This window comes from Prionailurus viverrinus, chromosome E1 (genome assembly GCF_022837055.1).
Source record: "Prionailurus viverrinus isolate Anna chromosome E1, UM_Priviv_1.0, whole genome shotgun sequence".
NCBI lineage: Eukaryota > Metazoa > Chordata > Mammalia > Carnivora > Felidae > Prionailurus > Prionailurus viverrinus.
Window position 1 is genome coordinate 52,173,271 of NC_062574.1, and position 20,472 is coordinate 52,193,742.

The 20,472-nt window shown below is 61.7% G+C and overlaps 2 protein-coding genes across 2 annotated transcripts; both read right to left on the reverse strand.

The window, feature by feature from the left end:
* Positions 1-3,840: 3,840 nt before the first annotated feature.
* On the reverse strand, positions 3,841-8,289 carry PYCR1 (pyrroline-5-carboxylate reductase 1). The gene is made up of 8 exons (XM_047834059.1): positions 8,196-8,289; positions 7,669-7,792; positions 7,390-7,460; positions 6,530-6,709; positions 6,116-6,337; positions 5,848-5,940; positions 5,537-5,700; positions 3,841-4,672 (listed from the first exon to the last, which is right to left on the reverse strand). Exons 2-8 carry the CDS (start codon positions 7,733-7,735, stop codon positions 4,507-4,509), a joined length of 963 nt encoding a protein of 320 aa, XP_047690015.1. The 5' UTR covers positions 7,736-7,792; positions 8,196-8,289; the 3' UTR covers positions 3,841-4,506.
* A 3,947-nt stretch (positions 8,290-12,236) lies between these two features.
* MYADML2 (myeloid associated differentiation marker like 2) lies at positions 12,237-13,160 on the reverse strand. The gene has a single exon (XM_047834024.1). It carries the CDS (start codon positions 13,158-13,160, stop codon positions 12,237-12,239), a length of 924 nt encoding a protein of 307 aa, XP_047689980.1.
* Positions 13,161-20,472: the final 7,312 nt, after the last annotated feature.

The following is a 20,472-nucleotide window of genomic DNA, read 5'->3' on the forward strand; positions in this document are numbered from 1 at the left end:
CCTGCCAGGTAGCCGCGGCCTGGTTCACGGAGGACCCGACAGTCTTGTCCAGGAGGCAAACTGAGGCGTGTTCAAGGCCGCCTCCAGGATCCTGCGGGGAGGGTGGTCTGGCTTCACCCAACGCCCGAGACCCCACACCGAGCGCCGGGCAGTCAGGCAGCCCAGGAGTGGGTGCCCCGTAAACAAGTGTGGAGTAGTTGGTGCACCAACTGCTCCTTTCCCGTTCCATCCACATCTGCCTGGAGCTCAGCTCACAGGAGTCCGTGGCTGCGCCTGCCTTTTCTCTAAGGACTTCTCGCTGCTGTTCAAAATTCCCAGAGAACGAGGCAACCCAGGGCAAGAGGGGAAATTGGAGGGATCCATCCCATTTCCACTTCCAAGTTCTGGATTTCCTTTCTCGTGTGTAGAGTCAGGAAGGGTGACTCACCCCGCCAGGCGGGTCAGTGGGACTCAGCTGGCAGAGGGAGGAGTGAGGGACAGGTGGCCGGGGCTTCACGGGAACTCAGTGCCACTGACGAAGGCCACTCGAGGAGGCCCCCAAAGCTGGGGGCAGAAGGGCACCACAGCACCCCCTGCCTGCCTCCAGTAACCTCTCTGAATCCCACAGGGCCTTGTCACCAGCGTTGCAGGTTTGGGCGTGGTTGTCTTAATCCAAGCTGCTCTTTAAGGGCAGGGCGTGACATTGTACTGGGCTCCACTGGAATCTCACATACTGCAGGGCCTTGAGATTATATTTTTAATCTTTACACCCATCGTGGAGCTCGAACTCACACCCCCAAGATTGCAGGCTGTACTGACTGAGCGAGCCAGGCGCCCCAGGGGTGTGACTTAAAGCCAACTCAATCCACAGAACAACAAAGGCTTGCCCCTGAGGATAAGAATGCAGTCCTGTGGGCTCCAGCTCCTCCAGCCTCCTCACCACCGGATGTCAGCGCCGTTCTCCTGGTCCCACTTGGCAGGGATGTGGGGTCTGAGCTACTGTTGGACCTTAAGAGCCAGTCCACGCAGCAGGGCCCTGGCAGGCCACACGGGGTTGACTTGGTGCCACCCAGCTCACGCCAGAACCACGATGCCATCAGGAAACACCGGTGATTGGCCTGGGGCTGGGGGTCACCATGGGTGGAAGCTCGCTGGCTAATCCCCACTCGTCTTCCCACACCCCTGACTCCCCAGTCCTCATGGGAGGGAGTCTGGCTGCCATTGACACGTGGGAGGTGACGGAGAGGCTGATTTATCAGTCATTCGCGTTCTGCTCCTTCTCACCAAGTGAGCAAGGAGTCCCCTCCTCCTCCTCCCCACTGGGAACACACCCAGCCACCTCTTCTGTCTTGGAAGAGGGACAAGCAGGCATGGGGATGCACCCACCCAGGGCCATCAGAGAGGTCGGGAAGCGAATCGGGGCCCAACTCATCTGGAGGCCGGTGACAGTGTGGATGTCAGGGATGCTTCCCACAGAGATGGCCCTGGGTCCTGAGGTCAGCCCTCTGGCCATGGGATGGGGGTCAGCTCTACGGCCCTGGGAGGTCAATGCTCCGGGAGACAACGCAGACTCTTTGCTGCCCCCCTCCCAGACTCTTCAGGAATATGGGGGAGTATGTGGAAAAGTGTCCTGACCACCTGCAGAATAACCGATAGGGGGTTTGTTTGCATGTCTGGGAGAGGCCACCGAGGGAGAGGAGGTGCCCTGTTGAAACGATCAAGATAGCCAAGCCCCCAGCACCTGTACTAGGGTCCAGCTAAAGGCCCCAAGAGAGTGCGTGCTTGCTCCCACCTGTCAGAAGTCTGGCTGACTGCCACCCACGGTGCAGGACATCTGTCCCCCGGGAATAGCACTACAGCCTTGCCGGGGAGTGATACTGCAAAGGAACAGGCCCAGGCTTCAGCGTCCCTGCTGGTCCACGCGGCACCACCTTGACCAGCTTCCAGATCTGCCGCTAGGGGGCAGACGCTTAGACCTGGCTCTCTGGTCTGGCCTGGCCTGGCCCTCTCTGGGCCTCAGTACATTGCTTCCTGCAGCAGCTGAATGCTGGCACCACCCCCCCCACCCCACACCCCATGTCCTCCAGCCCCACAGCCCCCCTCCAGGTTGAACCCTCCGTGGGCAGATCTTAGACCTCACTGGCTTCTTCTGGAGTTCAGCAGGCCCCAACCTGACACTTGGAGGAGGCCCCGGGCATATGGGATGTGGCTGGTGTCCAAACCCAGACTGACCGGCCCTGCTGCCACTGGTGTCCAGGTAGGGAGATGGGCCCTCACCAGGGCCCTTCTAGGATGGACGTCTCCCTTCTCTGCCTGGCCAAGGGCTGCTGACCTGTTTGTTCTGGAGCCTGAGCCCAGTTGGGCAGGAGTCAGCCTGGTACAGGAAAGGAAGGGCAGAGAGGAGCAGGGCAAAGGCCCCATCCGGGCAGGCAGGAGCCCAGGGCGGAGTTGCAGTTAGGAAACTGAGGCAGAAGCTGGGTCAAGCAGAGGGAGGTGGCTCTGCCACCAGGGCTCACCTGGCCCATTGGGCAAAGGACAGTAAATTCATTCCAGCCTCTGCCCCATGTGGGGAGGCCCAGGGCGTGGTGGGTGTCAGAGCTAGCAGTGACGGGGGCCAGGAAGGTACGCCAGACTGACCTTCAGCCACTGAGACCCCTGTCAAGGCTCCTGCTTGGACTCATCGCAGGACCGCAATGCTTCCCACCTGGCACTTGTGGGCCCCTGGCCCTTGAAGCCCGTCCGTCTCCCTGACCTGCTCTGACGCATGTACAACACGTCCCCGCTCCCCTCCACAGTGTGCTCCCGCTTACAACGGCTTCCCTGGACACGTGTCCCCACAGGACCCTCGGGGCCTCACCCGCCTCCGCAGCCTTCCTGCCCAGGCCACTCCCCTCCCTCAGGCTCATTTGCCCTTCCTGCTTCCCCACCTGTGGAACTCTGGCTTGATGGAGAACCACAGATGGAAGGCTCACGAGTCCTGCCTGCTGGAACCCAGCACATTCTTCGTGGGTCAGAGTAAAGCCTCCCTGCAAAGCTCGTCTGGACCCCTGTGCCTCCTCCTAGGCCGCGATGTGCCTCTTCCCCTCTTCAGACTCACCAGCTCACTTTCCTCAGGCCCACAGCACGGGGCGGGGGGTGGGGGGCAGCACTGCCCCTCGTCGTATTGGCCGGTGTCTAACACACAGCAGACGCCCAGCGACACTGGCCTTGACTTGAAGGGATTAGCTGGGGACCAGCTTTGGTCCTGGGCAGGCCTGTGGCACCATCTCTTCTGAGAACATCTTTTTCCCCGGGGGAGGGTGCCAAGGTGCTGTCAGGGAAGGGGTGATTCTGGGCGCTCACTGCCCACCCCTGCACACACAGGGCCTATGATGGGGCTCACACCTTAGGAGGGACCCGCAGGCATTCCAGGCCCAGATGTATATACATCTACTAGTCCTGTTTCTCTGGAGAGCCCGACATACCTCTGCAGGGGGCTCCTTCCTCACCTGCCCCTGCCAGCGTGGGTTGAGACATGTGCCCCCTGCTACGCTGGGAGATGTGGAGGGTGCAGAGGCCGGCGCCCCTCCCAGAGCAGGGCCCGCCAAGCCCAGCCTTCGGTGCCGGCCTCTGGCCACAACCCTCGCGATGGGGGCCCAAAGCAGTACACTCTTCCCCAGAAGCTCCCTCCACCACTGCTGACTGGGAGACCCAGCCCCCCCACCCCCTGCCCCACCCCCTGCCCGAGCCAGAAGGCCGTGCAAAAATAGGGCTCCAGGACCTGTGGGCTGCTGATGGCCTCTAAGACTACACCCAACAAGGACCCTCTAGGGCAGCTGGGGCCTTCCCTCCACACATGGTGACAGAGGTAGAATCAAGGCACTGACTTGGAAACCAATGTATTTAACCTAGAAGGTCAGGAGAGAAGTGACAGGCTTGTAAGTTGGGTCAGGAATGGGAGACAGGGGCCTTAACGGTCGGGACTATCGAAGAGCCCTTTTCTCAAATGCCAAACGGAGATAAGGGGCAGTGGTCCCGCTCCCTGGACTGAACCCTCTGGTCCTTCTCACACGGAGGACGAGGCATCCCCCCAAGTGGAGGTCGGGCAGGGGCAGGAGTGGGACGAAGTTCTCTCCTTGGCTGGGCCTTCACGGGAGTCGGGGGTGTGGGGCGGGGGAGGGGGACTTGACCTTTGTACTCAGCGAGGGGCCAGGCCCCAAGCCAGCTGACCATGGGGAGTTAGCTCAGGCCTCCCGAGCTCCAGAGGAAGTGATCCTGACCCGGTGTGGGGGCAAAGGAAAGGTAGGCTGAGGTTGGAGAATCCAGCTCTGTTCTGGGGAGGAAGCCCTCAGTGACTGGAGATTCCCACTGGGAAGTGATGTGCCCCATCCCGGGTTACAACCCCAGCTGACCCCCGAGCTGACCAGAGTCGTGGGTGGCAGGCCCCTGCGGTGACACACTGAGGCCTGGGGCTAAGAACACACAGCCTCAGGGTTCCAGGCCCAGGAGGGAAGAGGAGGGGAGAGCAGCGCGGGCTTGTCCGGCACCTCAGTTCCTCTTGCCTGCCGGGGCCAGGCTGTGGGGCGGCAGCTTGGAGTGGCCGGAAGGGGCCAGCGAGGACCCTGGAGCAGACTCCAGCTTCACCTTGTCCAAGATGGTCTTCTTGATGGAGGCCGGTGAGACCTTCTCCTGGTCAGCCATGGACTGCAGCTCCCTGAGGAGGCAGTGGGGAGGGTTAGGTCCGAGGCTCTGTCTCCCGCCTGAGCCCGACCGTCCCCCAGGGAAGACGAACGCCTGCCTCCCCGGCTCTGCTGGACAGTCACACCCACCTCGCGGCCTTCGCACCCACGGTTCCCTCCACCAGCCACCCCTCTGCCAGATGGCCATCTGCCTCCCTCACCCCTCCTTCAGATCAGCTCAGGGTCACCGGATCCACTAACAGCACCCAGACCCCAGCCCATCGTGCCCCAAGTGTGGGACGTGTGCCTCATCTGTATCCCCTGAAGGCTGGGGCGGGGCGGGGGGGGCTGCATCCCAGCTCTGCCGTCGTGTTGTGGCGCCTGGAGAAGTTCTGGGTTTCGGCCGTGGCTGGCAGGGATGTGAGAGGGATGCCTGTCCATCCGGCAGATCCAGACTAGGGACAATGGCTCCAAGCCAAGATACTAACCCTGCCGCCCTCCTCTCTGATTTCCTTCCTGGTCTCACCGAGCCGGTGCCAGCGCACAGAGGCACATCCTGGGCCCGTCCTGCCGTCTAACTTGCTTAATCTCCCCAGGAGGAGGAGCTCGGGAGGAAGGTGTTGTCAGACCCCCAGGGATCCCCTCCGGTTCCCCCAGGCCTGCCTCCCCGGCTTGGACGCGATCCCCCCCGCCCCCCCGGTCTGAGGGCCGCAGTGGGGAGACTGTGGGGAGCGGAGTGCAGGCGCCGAGGGCAGCCCGTCCTCACAGGACAATGGATGGTGAGGGGCGCCGCCGCCAGGCCTCGATAAGCATCCGCTGAGCGATGGCTGAGCACAGCGTGCGGGGGCTCCTGTGCCGGGGCGCGCAGCCCCGAGTAGGCGGCGGCGGCGGGGGCCCACCGTGTGCGGGTGCAGGAGGCCTCCACGGCATTGATGAGGAGCGAACGGAAACCCCCGCTCTCCAGCACGTGCAGGGCATGGATGGTGGCCCCACCGGGAGAGCAGACGTTGTCCTTGAGCTGGCCAGGGTGCTTTTCTGAGTCCAGGAGCATCTTGGAGGCTCCCTGCAGCCAGAGAGACAGCTGGTTGCCGCGGGGGGCACCCCTGCCCCCGGCCCCCCCGCACGTCCACTCTCCACCCACCCGCCTGGGGGCGACAGCATCGGGCCTGGCAAGGAGTGGCCCCCACAAAGCGTCAAGGAAAACACTGACCAGCAGAGCCTGGGCCCCGAGGCGGATGGCCAGGCGCCGCGGAAGCCCCATCTTCACGCCGCCGTCGGCCAGGGCCTCCAGGGCTGTGAACGCCTGCAGGGAGAAGGCGCCTGAACCTCCGCCCTAGCCCTTTCCTCCTTCTCCTCCAGGCAACAGTGGGTCCAGCAGCTCTGCCCACGGCAACCGAGCAGGGAGGAGTAGGGAGGATGTGCCCCGAGGTCCCCGCACTGCCCACCGCCACCAGTTGCCACCCATCCCCAGGCCTCACATAGGCTGGGCCGCTGCCACTGAGCCCCGTGACAGCATCGATTAGGTCCTCCTCCACCTCGGTGCAGAAGCCCACACTACTCATGAGCTGCTCCAGGAGCCTGCCGTCTTCCACCTGGGCGTGGGTGCCCGTGGCGTACACGGTGGCCCCCTCCCGCACCACGACAGGTGTATTGGTCATGCAGCGGATGACTTTAGGGGCTGGCCGGAACGCCGTCAGCTTCTGGAGGAGAAACCGGCTGTGGGTCCATCCCACCCAGCAGGGTGTGTGAACGCGCTCACGCAAGTAGCGTGTCCCCACTCTCCCCGGGGGCCGGGCCAGTGCGCCCGTTTCACAGCCAGAGCTCCTGACCACCGGGCAGCATCCGCCTCCACCCGCTCTGCAGATCCCACCGGCCTGGACCCACAGGCCCACCTTCTCGATGGAGCTGATGGTGACACCAGCCGCGCACGACACCACGATGTGCCGATCTTCAACGTCGGTGCCAATCTCATCCAGGATGAAGGGGATGATGTGCGGCTTCACGGCCAGGAAGAGCACGTCACTGTGCCTCACGGTCTCCTTGTTGTGGGACGTCAGGTTCACGCCCATCTTCTGCGGGGAGTGCAGACGTGGGCTCAGCCTGCCCCCCCCCCCCAGTGTCCTCCCCAAGCCCCACGTAGAGAACAGCACAGACGCTGCTGAGAATGTAGACGGCCAGGGTCGAGGGCTCAGGGCGTGGAGCTCTGCCGGCCCCCAGCCGCCCTTCCCGCCCCAAAGTGCAAGAAGCACTCGGCCCCGGAACAGGTCCCCTGTGCAAACAGAAGAGGGGTGCCGCATCCCTGCCACAGCCCTGACCCACCCTGCCTCGGGCTGCCATCCCCCAGGCGTCCGGGTGGGAAGTCTCGAGCCTGGAGCCCACCCCACCCTTGGATCTGGAGCCAACGTATTCAGTCCCCAGATGTGTCTGACCTGGCCCCCACCCTCTGGCCCCCGCAGTCCCTGTGGAGGCCCCTTGGCGAACCCCTTTCCAGACCAGCACGCCCTCCCCACCAGCGACACCTGGGTCCCAAGAGCTAAGCAAGAGGGGCTATCCGCAGGCCAGGAGGCAGGGTCCGTGACATGCTCCCCCCAAGGCTCTTCTCTCATGAGCACGGGAGGGGGTGGGGGGGTGGTGGTGGCATGGTGTCTCCCGCGGGGACCTCCACCCCTGGCCCTTAGGGTCAAGGCTGCCCAGACGCACTGACTAGCCCCTTCAGCGACTGCCTCCCTGACCCCCTCCACCCTGCACCTACCCTGAGGGCAGAAACTGTGGCCAGGTCCATGTCTGGGGAGCTGGCCATTATCTTGTGGGCAGCCAGGATGCCTGCGGGGAACAGAGGTCCTTCCTCAAGGCCTGGCCCGGCCTCCCTCCCTCACATTCCCAGGAAGGAAAGTGGAAATCCCACCGCTCAGGGCAAAACAGCAATCCCTGAGCCACCCCAGACACCCCAAGGCTGCCACTTCCCACAGGACTCAAACCCCTGCCTTCACCCGCCCCCTGCACAAGGGGCCCTCCGGGCTGAGGAGCCTACCTGCTGCTGTGAAGCCCTTGGCCAAGGCGAAGGCCAGCTGGCCCGCCCCGATAAAGCCCACGCTCATGCTGGACGCAGGCCCCGCCCACAGCCCTCGCAGCTGGCACCGGATACACAGGGGCAGCTGCGGGGCGAGATGGGGCAGGATCCAGAGCAAGAAGAAGTTAGGTGTGCAGTGCCAGGCTTGGCCACTGGGCCGCTGGCCCTGCGCCCATTCCCCTCCCCACCCCTCCATCCCAGCTGGTCCAACTTTCCCCTCTGCTGCCCGGCAGCCCCGACGTGGTAACTGCTCCAGTCTCCCTGCCCACGGTGCCGTTTCCGACCTGCTCCCGCGGGTCTCGGACCAAGGAGACAGGGAGGGGCGCGCCGACCTCCGGAAGGGGTCGGAGAGGGGCGGGGGGCGACGGATCGGGCCCGGAAGCTCCCCACGTCCGAGCTACCCCTCCCCTTCCTCGAGCCGGTGTGCGGATGCGCAGCCCCTCCCTGCACCGCCGCCCCCGCAGGACCCCAGCCCAGCGTGCGCTCACCCAGTTACCCCGCACAGGTCTCCCGGCTCCCCAGAACCGCGCCCGCCACGCGGCACCCGGGCCCCGCCGGCCCCGCCTCCGCAGCTGCAGCCAATCGGCAGCGCGGCCGCCAGACGCCGGCCAATCGAGGGGCGCGGGAGGCGCCGAGGGGCGGTTGCATCAGCCGCTTGCCCCGCGCCCCGCCCCCGCCCACCCCGCGAGGTCCCTGCGCGCCGGGTCTGCGCGCCCCCGATTGCGCGTGGGGCCTGGGGCGCCGGGACCGCCCGGCCGGAAGCTCTGCACGCGGGGCCTGGGTGGACCACGCGAGCTCGGGCACGCCAGGCTGGTGTCTTAGTGGCGCGGCGGCTGATCGCTGCTACTGGATCATCCTGTTTGGAGACGCCCAACCGTGTGACAGTTTTGCTTGTTTGCTTAGGGATTTTTTTTTGTCCTGGTTTTTGTTTTTTGTTTTTGTTTTTTGTTCTGTGGGAGAGTTGAAAACAATTTGCAAGATGGAAACATTTAAAGCATACAATTTTGATAGTGTATTTTGTCGCTTTAAAATATTTTTATTGTAGGGGCGCTTGGTTAAGCGTCTGACTATGGCTCAGGTCATGGTCTCGTGGTTTGTGGGTTCGAGGCCGGTATCAGGCTCTCTGCTGGCAACCCAGAGCCCGCTTCTGATCCACTGTGCCCCCTCTCTTTGCCCCTCCCCTGCTCATTCTCTCTCTCTCTCAAAATAAATAAACTTAAAAAAAAAAAGGGTAAAAATTTCTCTATGTACCAAGAGGCTTGGAAACTGGAAAGGATAGCCTAAGCCTTTTTGGGCTCTTAAAATTAAGGGGCACCTGGGAGGTCTAGGTCAATCCCCTTTGACATCCAGACCCTCTTCTTCCCAACTGGGGTTTTCTCTGGGAGTCTTCTCTAGGGCTCTGGGGTGACAGAAGCCATAGACCAGTTACCACGTAAACCGCTCCAAACAGGTGCTTCGGGTGGGTGGTGATAAACCAGTAAATAGAAGATGAGACCCCATAGTGTTCGCCCAGCTCCCATGGAGCACCCCCATGTCTCCTGACATCTGGTCACCTGAAATCCTGACATCTTTGGCCCTGCATTTGGAAGAACGAGTCATTTTTCCCCTGAGGACTCGCTCAGAACTCATCCGAGTTGAGTTTGCATTTGGGTTTCAGGATAGTCCAGGGTCTTAGCAGTAGAGTTAAGGGCAAAGTAAGAAGTCATCATCGTTGGGGCGTCTGGGTGGCTCAGTCGGGTGAGCGTCCGACTCTTGATTTCAGCTCAGGTCATGATCCTAGGGATTGAGCCCCACATCAGGTTCCCCACTGAGCATGGAGCCTGCCTAAGATTCTCTCTCTCCCTCTCTCTGTCTCTGCCCCCCTCCCCAGCTTTCTCTCCCTCTAAAAAAACAAACGAATAAAAGAAGTTATAATCATTGACAATCCGTCCTTGCCCCCAGCCCCGGGGAAGGGGTGAGCTGCTCTATTTTTTCAGTTCTGTATCTTCAATGGTGACAGATTGCTCTAAAACCTGATTTCAGCATCACCCGATGTGGTGCCTCGGAAGCAGGGCTGTGAGCTCTTGTTGACAGAGCGATGACTGACGATAACGCCACCAGACCACTGTGTGCTGACCGTGTGTGCGAGGTGGACTTCCTGGCCTCCTCCGCACGCCTGCATCTGGGCATTTAGCCCTCACCCTCTGAGGGAGGGGCCGTCGTAAGGAGCCCTTCCCCAGTCGGCGCCCCCAGGCTCCATGCCCACCACACCTCTGACCCCCCGGAACCCCTACCTCAGGACCCACGTGCCCCTGACTCCCGCCCACCGACATCTGCCCCTTGAGCCCACTCCTCTTGTCCCCCGTGGACTGTCTGGGGGTGGCCCAGACTCAAACCCATACACAGAAAACCCAGCAGTCCCGCTGAGTTTTGCCTGACTGTATAATCAAAGGACAGAACCCCCTCCTTTGGAAAGTACTGTTTTTCAAGTGATAAAAACAAATAACTCCCTCCTCCAACATGAGAAAGTCCTCTTGCCCCGGGGGGGGACTCTTGGGAGAACATCCCAAGGCTCCTCCTGGGGGACTCGCCATGCTTATGCTGAGTCCTGGATCCCTCCCCGCCTCTGTCTCCCTCTCAGGACCTTTGCAATTGAGGGTGGGTGGTGCCCTGGGGGCACAAGGCCCCTGGGCACTGAGGAAATTGGGGAGTTGGCGACAGATGACCATTTCTGAAGTGTGGCTAGAAGAGGAGGGAAGACTGGTCGGTGTCCAGGCCTCCCTGTGGGCCAGGAAGGACGTGGCCCCCATGTTCCTTTGTCGCCTGGAGATGTACCCTAGAGGGTACCATCTAGCCCCCACTCTCCCTCACTCTCCCTCAGCCCGTGGGGGCCGTCAGGACACTCCAGGACACAGAGGCTCCTGGCCCCTTTGAGGATCTCCGTTGAGCCCTAACACCCGCCCCTCCAGGTGAAGGGCCCCTGTCCTGTCAGCCGTCTGTCTCACACTGTGCCGGTGCCAGCGCAAGGGAACCCTGGGAAGCCCGCCTAGAAGCTGCTCGGGCTCGGCTGCCCCGGCACAGCCGCCCCTCTGCCCAAGGCTGTGCCCCTGGCAGCCCCCGGCAGCGGTGTGGGCGGTGTGACCCGGAGCCCCACCGGGAGGGGGGAGACGATCTTGGCGGCACCCTCACCCCTCCCACTGCCCACTGAGGAGGAGGACACTGCCTGCTTCTTCCCCAAGAGGCTGTCCCCCGGCCACGTCCTCCCTCAGTCAAGCCTAGTTTCAGCCCTTCTTCCGACTCACGTTGGCGGGATGGCCCAGGAGGTGCCCTTGGCCATTGTCCCCTGGGCAGAGACTGCTAACCAGAGCCAGGATGCGGGTCAACATTGGCGTTTATTTCCTGCTCGAGGCCCTAGACCCCTCGCTGGGCCAAGGGGCTGCTGTACTCTGGGGTGGCCCCGTCTGGGCTCTTGAGCAGGAGAAGCTGGCTAGAGCGTGGAGGGTGACAGTCCCGATGGGCTCTGGTGGTCAGCGGCCAGGTGAACGGATACTTGAGTGGAGGTCATGGGCCTGGGAGTACCAGGGAGGGACCTGGGGCCCAGGCGCTGTGGCCGTGGGGCTGGGCCCTCCCCCAGCGGTTCCAGACTAGCCTCCCTGGGCTCCCCCAACCCCCCCCCCCCCCCGCAAGCTCTGCAGAAGCTGATTCCCGGGGCTGATGGTGAGCGCCCGGCGGGCACTCCCTCCCTGGGTGGGGACCCACCTCCCCGCCCCCCGCCCCCCAGCATTCTGTGCTCATTGTGGTGCCTCTGAGGCTGCCTTGTGTGACCACACCGTGGCCCTTGTCCTTGTTATGACCGCGTGGAGGTGGGCAAGGTGGGGCCCCAAGTCCTGGCTCCTTCTCTTTGAGGTGGTGCACACTGACTCCCCAGCAGGGCCCTGCTGAGACAGCCTCCTTCCAGGGCTCTGGGGACCCTTCCCTCAAGTCTACAGGAGCCAGGTCCCCTTGTCCCTCTGCTGGTCCAGCTCTGACCCTCTCCTGGGCTCCTTTCCATCCCCTTCCCAGACCTGCAGGAATTGTCCCCTTTCCAACTCTGCTTAGGTCACACAGCCTGAGTGTGATCTCCAGACGCTGACGTGCACGTGAGGCTGCCTCCAAAATCCTAGCCTCAGTGTCCCCATCTCTAAAGTGGGTCACCACAGCACCTACTTCAAAGGCTTCTTGTGTTACAGTGGGTAGCACTGAGCCAGGGAAAGCCAGGAAATGGAGAGAGGGAGACAGAGAGAGAGATGGAGATAGAAAGAGACAGAGAGGGCTGGGAGCTATCTCGGGGAGGATCCTCGCCTATGTCCTGCTCAGGGCTGCCAGCCCGTCTGTCTTCCCTCCCTCCTCCTCCCCAAGCCTAGCTGCGGAGCACTGCCCGAGGTCCAGGAGCACCTGTCCTGCCTGCCTCCCTCCAGCCTGCTCCTTGGGGGTCTGGGTTCACCCGGGCCACCCCCCGAGGTGCCGGGAGTCCCTGGGGAGCACAGGTGGGTGGACTGCTGCCCACAGGGCTACAGGGGGGGCACGAAGCGGATCCTCTGGGAGTAGGCGAGGTCGGCGACGTAGAGGAGCAGGTTGACGTAGGTGAAGGTGGCCACCACCAGCTGGCTGTCCCAGAAGCAGCCGCCTCTGGGGCAGTCAGGGGGCCGTCCGGGCTCACCGTACTTGGGGTCGAAACAGAAGACGGGCCAGATGACCGCGGCACTGAGGTAGAGGAGCACGGCCAGGAAGGTGTAGACCACCACCAGGCGGTCGAAGGGGCAGCCCAGGCCCCCCGTGTGGCCCGTCACGCTCAGGACCACCACGGCCACCGTGGCCAGGAAGCACAGGCTGTAGACGGCCACGCACCACTGGGTGGCCACGTAGCGCCCGTAGCGGCTGTCGTAGACCAGTGCCCCAAAGATGATGCAGGCCACGAAGGCCTGGACGATCTTGAGGAGCCCTGACACCGTGGCCATGTAGCTGGCCACCTGGCCCGGCCGGGCCCGGGTCAGGGCTACCTCCGCGGCGTAGGCCAGGAAGAGGAGCCCGGCGAAGACGCTGGCTGCCAGGCGGAAGTCCCGGGCGGCGCAGCCCGCGGGCTCGGGCGGGCACTCCAGCCGGGTGAAGTACAGCGGGTAGATGACGGCGGCCGTGGCCGACAGCAGCGTGGCCAGCATGGCGAAGGCCGCCGTGAAGTTGCCCCAGGAGAGGTGCAGGCAGCTGTGGAGCCGGGTGAACTCACAGGCCACCACGAGGCCCGAGAGGGCAAAGCAGAAGCCCCAAGCGGCCACGCAGAAGGTGCCCTGGACGCCCGCGAAGCCGCCCCGGTGGGCCACCAAGCTGAAGGTGGTGCAGCCAAAGGCCAGCTGCAGTACGCGGGCCGTGCCCACGGGGGACGTCACAGCGCCGAGGTGCAGGTACCCGCCCCCGGGGGGCTCCATGGTGCTGCCCATCTGGCCGGCCACGTCGTCCTCGCCTCGCACAGTGCCCGCTGGCGCTGGGGTCCCTGCGGGGCTGCGGCCCCTCTGTCTCCTCCGGCAGCCGTGACAGGTGCCGGCAGCCTGCAGCAGCCGTGACGCCGCCGCTGCCGCCGCCGCCGCCGCGGCCGCCTTGACATTGCCGCAGGACAGCCTCGCTGCTGCCCGTGTGGGGCGGGCCAAGGCTCCCCCCGCCCCCCCCCCAGCACTATAAATAGGTGGTCACGATTTGAGCCCCGGAATAGCAGCCCGGGCGCGCCCGTCCCCATCCCAGAGGGTCATCTGACCCCTGCGTCCCCGCCAAGCCCCCGCTAGCACCGTCCGTTAACTCCTTGGCTGCTGGCGCTGCCCCGCCTCCGGAGCACCTGCGTCTGTCTGTCGGTCAGCTGGCTCCAGGGCCCGCGGGGGAGGGGAGGGAGGAGGGGAGGGAGGAGGGCAGAGCCCAGAGCGGAGGTGGGCTTGGAAGCCTCCCGGACCACCTGCTGGGGAGGATCTCCGGGAGGCGGGAGGCGGGACCGCAACGCAGAGGAGGAGGGGCGGGGGAGGGGGGTTGGGGGCGGGGGCTCCGCGGGCTGCCCCCCCCCTCCCCCGCGTCCCCCTGGAGGGAGGCTTGGCTCAGAGCTGAGGTGGTGTCAGGGCAGACCCTGCTGAGAGTGTCCCTGGGCTCCTACTCAGCCTGATCTCCTGGAGGTGCTGGGGCTGACCCTGGCGCAGAGTTTTAGTTATATTTGGGGGTTCATCACGGACCTCCTCGCTTGTCCTTCCTCAACCTGTAAACTAGAGAAAACTCAGCTCTCCCATTTTGGGGCAGAAGTATTCATAATGTGTGAAATGCTTTTGAAGATGGAAAACAACTTTCCAACTGTAAAAGTAGTAGCTTGCAGGCCCAGTCAATACAGGAAAAGACAAGGAAAAATTGCCCGTAATTCTGTTGCCTGACCATGAACGTCTCCTGTATGTGTGCCTACTTCTCTTGACTTTTCATTTAGAAAATTATAAAATTTGGGGCGCCTGGGGGACTCAGTCAGTTGAGCGTCCGACTTCCGCTCAGGTCACGATCTTGCGGTTCGTGGGTTTGAGCCCCGCATCGGACTATGCTGACAGCTAGTTGCCTGGAGGCTGCTTCAGATTCTGTGCCTCCCTCTCTCTCTGCCCCCTCCCCCCCTTCCCATGCTCTCTCTCTTCTCTCAAAAATAAATTAAAAACTTGGGGCGTCTGGGTGGCTCAGTTGGTAGAGCGTCCGACTTCCGCTCAGGTCACGATCTTGCGGTTCACAAGTTCGAGCCCCGCATCAGGTTCTGGGCAGACAGCTCACAGGCTGGAGCCTGCTTCGGACTGTGTGTCTCCCTCTCTCTCTGCCCCTCCTCCGCTCATGCTCTGTCTCTCTCTCTCTCTCTCTCTCAAAAATAAATAAAAACACTAAAAAAATTTCAAATTTATGGAAGAATTGCAAGACAACACAATGAACACTCAGACACCTAGATTCAAAAATTGTTAATATTTTGCCCTATTTGTTCTCTTTCCCCACACCAGTAATAATTAATGATATTGACTAATTCTGCAGATATGACAATTTGCCCCAGACACTTCCATGGGCATCTCCTATGAACAAGGCCATTCTCCCATAGAACCTGAACACAAGGGGATTTAAGAATGATCACTTCACACACGGTCCTTATTCCATTTTCCCCCCGTATCCCAAAATACACTTAAAATCTTTTAAAACGTTTGCACCAGGATCTGATGGGGATTATGCATTGCAGTGGTCTCTCGTGTCTCCCAATTATTCTGGAATAGTGTCCATTTCCCGCCCCACCCCCACATTTTATTATTTCTTTATTTACGTACTTTTTATTGTTCAAAAAAAAATTTTTTTTTGATGAAAGAGAAATAGAGAGTGAGTTGGGGAGGGGCAGAGACAGAGGGAGAGAGAGAGAATCCCAAGCAGGCTCCGCACTGTCAGCACAGAGCCTGACTCAGGGCTCAAACCCACGAACCGTGAGATCACGACCTGAGCCGAAATCAAGAGTTGGACGCTTAACCGACTGCGCCACCCAGGCGCCCCCGGGCCAGTGGTTTTATAGACTGTCTTTCAACGTGTATTGGCTGTTTCCTCGCGGTTATAGATTCTGCTAAATGCTCTTGTCAGGAAAACCACAGGGAGACGCGCGTGGCCTCAGGGTGCCTGTCGAGAGAATGGTGGCGGGATGAGTCCAGAGCGGGAGGCCTGGCTGTCGCTGGGGTGGTGTCCCCAGCACGGGTCTCCGTGGCCCCCGCAGTCCTCCCAGGCTCTCAGCAGCCTCTGGAGTCTCTCGTGGGCAGCGTTCTCCGTGAACACACACCCTCTTTACAAGTAGACTCGTAGCGGTCCTCTGACCTGATGTGCCTGTTTATGATTTTTCTGGAAGAGTTAATATAATCATGAAAGAAAGCATTCGTGTTGGTTTGCAGGTCGTGAGTCCTCCGAGATGGTGTCTGGATGCTGCAGGCTGGGGGAGGAAGGCCTCGCAAGGTAAACCTTCCAGTCCACTGACACTCAGGAGGAAGGCGACCCCGCGTGCGCCCTTGGGAAGGGTTCTGCTTCGTCCCTCCCAGGTGTCCGCCACGTGGTCTGCTGACCCTGGACCAGGGAGCAAGGGGACATGGGCCTCCGGCTTGGGGGCGCAGGGAAGATGGGTCAGCTCCCACCACCCTGCGACCCCAGGGAGCTGGAAGGAAATCCTCTGCTCGGAACAGTTTCATTTACCACAAGCGGACCATGCTTTAGCCAAAGTTCATGGCTCAGCAAGTGGTAACAGTGAACCAAGCCGCGTTCCTCAACCGCTCAACCGGTGGCTGGGGCACAACCCCCCGCACCCTAACCGAAGGGGTCCAGCTTGTCGCACGCGAAACCCTGAGCATTTTGGGAAGACCAGGTTCGGCGTGGCCAGCGCCGCGGGGCGGCTCTGGGCGCTCAGGGACGGCCAGCACACCTGTGCGGGCGGCAGGCAGCCTCCCAGGCAGCCTGTGGCAGGTGCGGTGAGTGAGGGGGCACCGCTGTGGGCTTCGGCAGAAGTCGACTCCCTTCCTGAAGACCGGACACCGCACAGACCTCGCTGGGGTTTCCAGCTGCCAGCACGGAGATGCCTGGAAATCAGGCCAAAATGCAACGAGAGATGCTGGAGAGGGACAGGCATGGCAGCAGCGAGAGTGTCCCGGCAGGCTGGGACATGGCCTGATAGTGGCCATGGAGTCCAAGTAGGGCAGCATCCCAGGGCCAGCGTCCATGGCTGTCCCACGTCCCCCCGCCCCTGCGGCCCCCTGGCCCTGCGGAGCACGGGGGGCCTCAGTGGCCCTGCCCGGGAGAGAGCTGTGGCCGGTGTGGCCCGGCCAGGGGCCCGGACGGAGCTGCAGGCGCTGCGTCGGAGCCTGGGTGAAGCCCCTTCTGGCCACTGAGTCCCCCATTTCCCTAGCTCCCTGCGGGTGGAGCCCGGCCCTGAGTTCTCTGTGCAGGCGGACCTGAAGCACAGGCAGAGGCAGAAGAAGCGGGGTGGGGGGTCTGCTCAGGGGCAGCCCCCGTGCCTGGGCCCTGCAAGCCTCCCCTTGCCAGTTCTTAACCGCTCCCCGCCCGGAGGGGCCTACAGAGCTGGAGAGATCACAGCAAAATCGGCTCCCTTTGCTTTGCGGGCGGGCTCTGCTGCCCACAGCGGGAGACTCGGGCCGTGTGGCCACGCTGGGGAACAGAGGCCAGGCTGGGCGGCTGCTTCGTGGCTGGGACGGTAGCCGGGACCCCTGGGAGCCTGACATGGAACACGTTCCAAATTCCAGACACAGACTCCCCAACTGCCTGGTGCAAGGCTGCTCGGTGGTGACGTCTGCTGTTCTCAAGCCTCCACTCACTTGTCACAATTAAAAAAACACCGAGAGGGCGCCTGGGTGGCTCAGTCGGTTGAGTATCTGACTTCAGCTCAGGTCATGATCTCGTGGTTCATGAGTTTGAGCCCCGCGTCAGGGTCCGTGCTGACAGCTCAGAGCCTGGAACCTGCTTCACACTCTGTGTCTCCCTCTCTCTCCGCCCCTTTCCTGCTCATGCTCTGTCTCTATCTCTCAAAAATAAATAAACTTAAAAAAAAAACCCACTGAGAATCTAGCTTCTTGTAGTGCAGAAATAGCGACTAAATGTTCAGTGAATTTAGCCTTTTTTGGGGGGTCAGTGAAGGCCCCTCTGAAGAGGGGACAACTAGGCTGTGAGCTGAGTGATGCCACCGGCACGTGTCCACATGACAGAAAGGCAGGGGTGGCTGCTGTGTGTGCTCAGGGGACGCGGGGGCTTGGTAGCTGGAATTTGGGCACGAGGGCCGGTGGTGGGGGCAGGACAGCTGGGAGGGAGGCTCTGGAGGTCCCAGCCACTCTGATGGCAGCCACGGGGAGCATCCGTGTGCACATCTTGCCCGTGCTGTCGGATATTTTGGCTTTTTTTTTTTTTTTTACACATTTCTATTTATTTGTGAGAGACAGAGACAGAGCGTGAGCGGGGGAGGGGCAGAGAGAGGGAGACAGAGAGTCTGAAGCTCAGAGCCCCACGTGGGACTTGAACCCACGAACTGTGAGATCATGACCTGAGCCGAAGTCGGACGCTTCACCAGCTGAGCCACCCAGGCGCCCCGGATCTTTTGGCCTTTTTTTGAAGTGTGGAGTTGAAGCTCCAGGCTTCAGGTCCCGGGCAGCAAAGCTTATGCTCTGGTCATCACGTACCGGAAAGCTGGGCCATGGGTTTGGAGTGAACGTTCTGAGCACTTTTTTAATCAACTTTTTACATCTTAGAGCAGTTGCAGGATCGCAGCAAAACTGCCGGGAAGGTCCAGAGCTTGCCCGCGTGTCCGCCCCTTGCGCACAGCCTGCCCACGCACCCGCCACGGTGCTGTCGGAAGCCTCGTGCGGGGACGTTTCGCCTGCTCGTCCCTCCCCCACCCCGGCAGCCCTGGGTCCTTGTCCTGTCCCCACAGCTCTGCCTTTTCCCAGGGTGCCTGGCACTTGGAGTCATGCAGCCTGGAGCCTTTGCAGACCAGCTTCTTTCACTCGGTGATAAGGTTCCTCAGCATTTAAGTTTCCTCTAGGTCTTTTCCTGGCTCGGTTGCACATTGCTTTTTAGTGCTGAGTAATAGTCTGTCATTTGGATGGACCACAGGTTATTCAAGAATTGGATGCTCAACCGAATGAGCCCCCCAGGCGCCCCTGGTCTTTTTTTTTTTTTTTTTTTTTTTTTTTTTTTTTTTTAGGTAGGCTCCACACCCAATGCGGGGCTTGAACTCACAACCCTGACGTCAAGAGTCAGTCGTGTGATCTATCGACTGAGCCAGCCAGGAGCCCCCAACCCCCCTGTCTTTAAAGTATGTCCTGAGCATTTTTGTTCCCATGGGAGAGAAAAAGCAGCACCATTTCTAGAAAAGCCGAGAACTCAGTGTGGAGGGCGCTGCGTGTCACTTGCTGAGTACTGAGGTTTGGCAGCCCCACGGTCCTTGAGTGTCCTGGGCTCGTGTTGTCACTGGTCCGGCAGTGAAGCACAGCCCGGACAGGCCACTAGGCCGGTGGTAGGTCTCATCTGTCTCTTCTTCCTTGTCAGGAATGCGTGGAGAAGGGTTTGTTCATTTGGTGACAGAAATCCCGTCGGGTATAACCCACAGGTATGACGTTCAAAGGTGCACAGCGCATCCGGGGAGCTGCCTGCTCACCCCCCAGCCCGCCTCGGATATCTGTCCGATGGTGCTGATGTTGCCGCCCCTGCTCTTCTCTGCACAAAGAGCTGGGGTTTAGACGGCGCCGCTCGAGTCCCCTGCCCAGCCTGACTGTGGCCCCTTCCAGTGAAGCCCCCCCTGTTGGGCCCTCCCAGCCCCCTCTCCCACCGGGAGCCCCCCATCCACGGGGAGCCTGAGGAAGGGCCGCTTCCCCGAGCCAACAGTCCCCCCTGGATTCCCCTTCTTCCGTCTACAGCCCTTGCCCACCTCATCCCTGAGCTCACTGTCTCCTTTGCCCTTGGGACCGCATGGGTTCCCACAGAAGACCATGGGGCCGCGGTCTCTGGAGACCCCAGGTGGGCCGCTCGGCGCCACCTGGGGAAGCCAACATTGGTGATGAGCAGGCCCAAGGTGGGCTGGGAGGGGCCGCGGCGCTGCTCGGCAGATGACACAGGCCCTTGGGTTCTGCCCCGATCCCTCTCCGCCCCACGGTGGCCCTGATGCGTTGGCAGAGCTAGCCAGACCCCGGGGCACGGCCCCCGACCTTGCTGGGCCAGAGGGTGCCGGGCCTCTGAGATTCTCCTGGGAACAGGTCTGGGCTCCTGACATGTGTGTGGTGGGTGTGGAGCCCATGCTGCCTAGCAGGGATCCTCCCTCTGTCACAGGGGTGGCCTCTCCGGGCCTCAATTCCTTCATCTGTCACTTGGGGCTTGTAATACTTCAGGGCAGCTGGGGCGGTGAGGGGGGGGTTGTCACCATGCAGGTATGCTGGGGTGCCTGAAGCAGGGAGTGCCCAGCTCCCCTCAGTAAGCCCTCCGGGCTCTTTGCACCCCCTCCCCCCGCCCCCGCAGGAGGTGATGTCTGTCGTCCAGCCCCAGGCGACAGGAACACCACTCACAGCTCTGTGGGCCTCAGACACGGTGCGTGGTGAAAACAGAGGCCACAACAGAGGGTGTGCGTGCGTGCGTTTGCTGGGGTGCAGGGTCCCCGGGACGACCCACGGGAAGACTACCCCTGTGTTCTGGGAGGCAGGGTGGGGGCTGGGCCCAGCGGGTTCCGCCCGGGGAATCTGCATCTTGGCGTGTGCACGAGTGACCTCATAAGAACCAATAAAGCAGTGCAAGCTTTTAAGAACGCTTTAGCTGGATAAGGAGTGTTTTTCCAGGGTGAGACAGTTTGGAAATGAGATTGCTGGGGGTGGTGTGTTGCCGAAGGGGCAGGTGCCCCACCAAGCACTCTGAGTGGCCTCGGTGCGCGCCGTGTGAACGTCCCCAGACGGGAAAACAGAGACATGGGAGCTGTGATCGCCATGTTGGAGTCTCACGTGTGCTGTGCCCGTGACTGGTATTTGCTGAGTGGACGAACAGGACACGAGGTGGGGTCCGTGCCCCCCACCAGGGGGTCGGAGGTCAGGGCTCCCTATGGCCCCCGCCCCCAGTATCCCTGCTGCCCTGGGGATGGGGGAGGGGGTGTGAAACGGGCAAAGTGCCCATTCAAATAAACACGCCTGCAGGGGGAGGCTCTTTTGTTGTCTTTTTTTTTTTCATTATTTAAAAAAAATATGTTACAAAACA

Coding starts and splice junctions, on each gene's coding strand:
- MYADML2 (XM_047834024.1), bottom strand. CDS start 13,160: ATGGGCAGCACCATGGAGCCCCCCGGGGGCGGGTACCTGCACCTCGGC.
- PYCR1 (XM_047834059.1), bottom strand. CDS start 7,735: ATGAGCGTGGGCTTTATCGGGGCGGGCCAGCTGGCCTTCGCCTTGGCC. Junction 6,338..6,529: donor CCATCAGCTCCATCGAGAAG/GTGGGCCTGTGG, acceptor TTTCTCCTCCAG/AAGCTGACGGCGTTCCGGCC. Junction 4,673..5,536: donor GCCTCCTGCACCCGCACACG/GTGGGCCCCCGC, acceptor CTGCCTCCTCAG/GGAGCTGCAGTCCATGGCTG.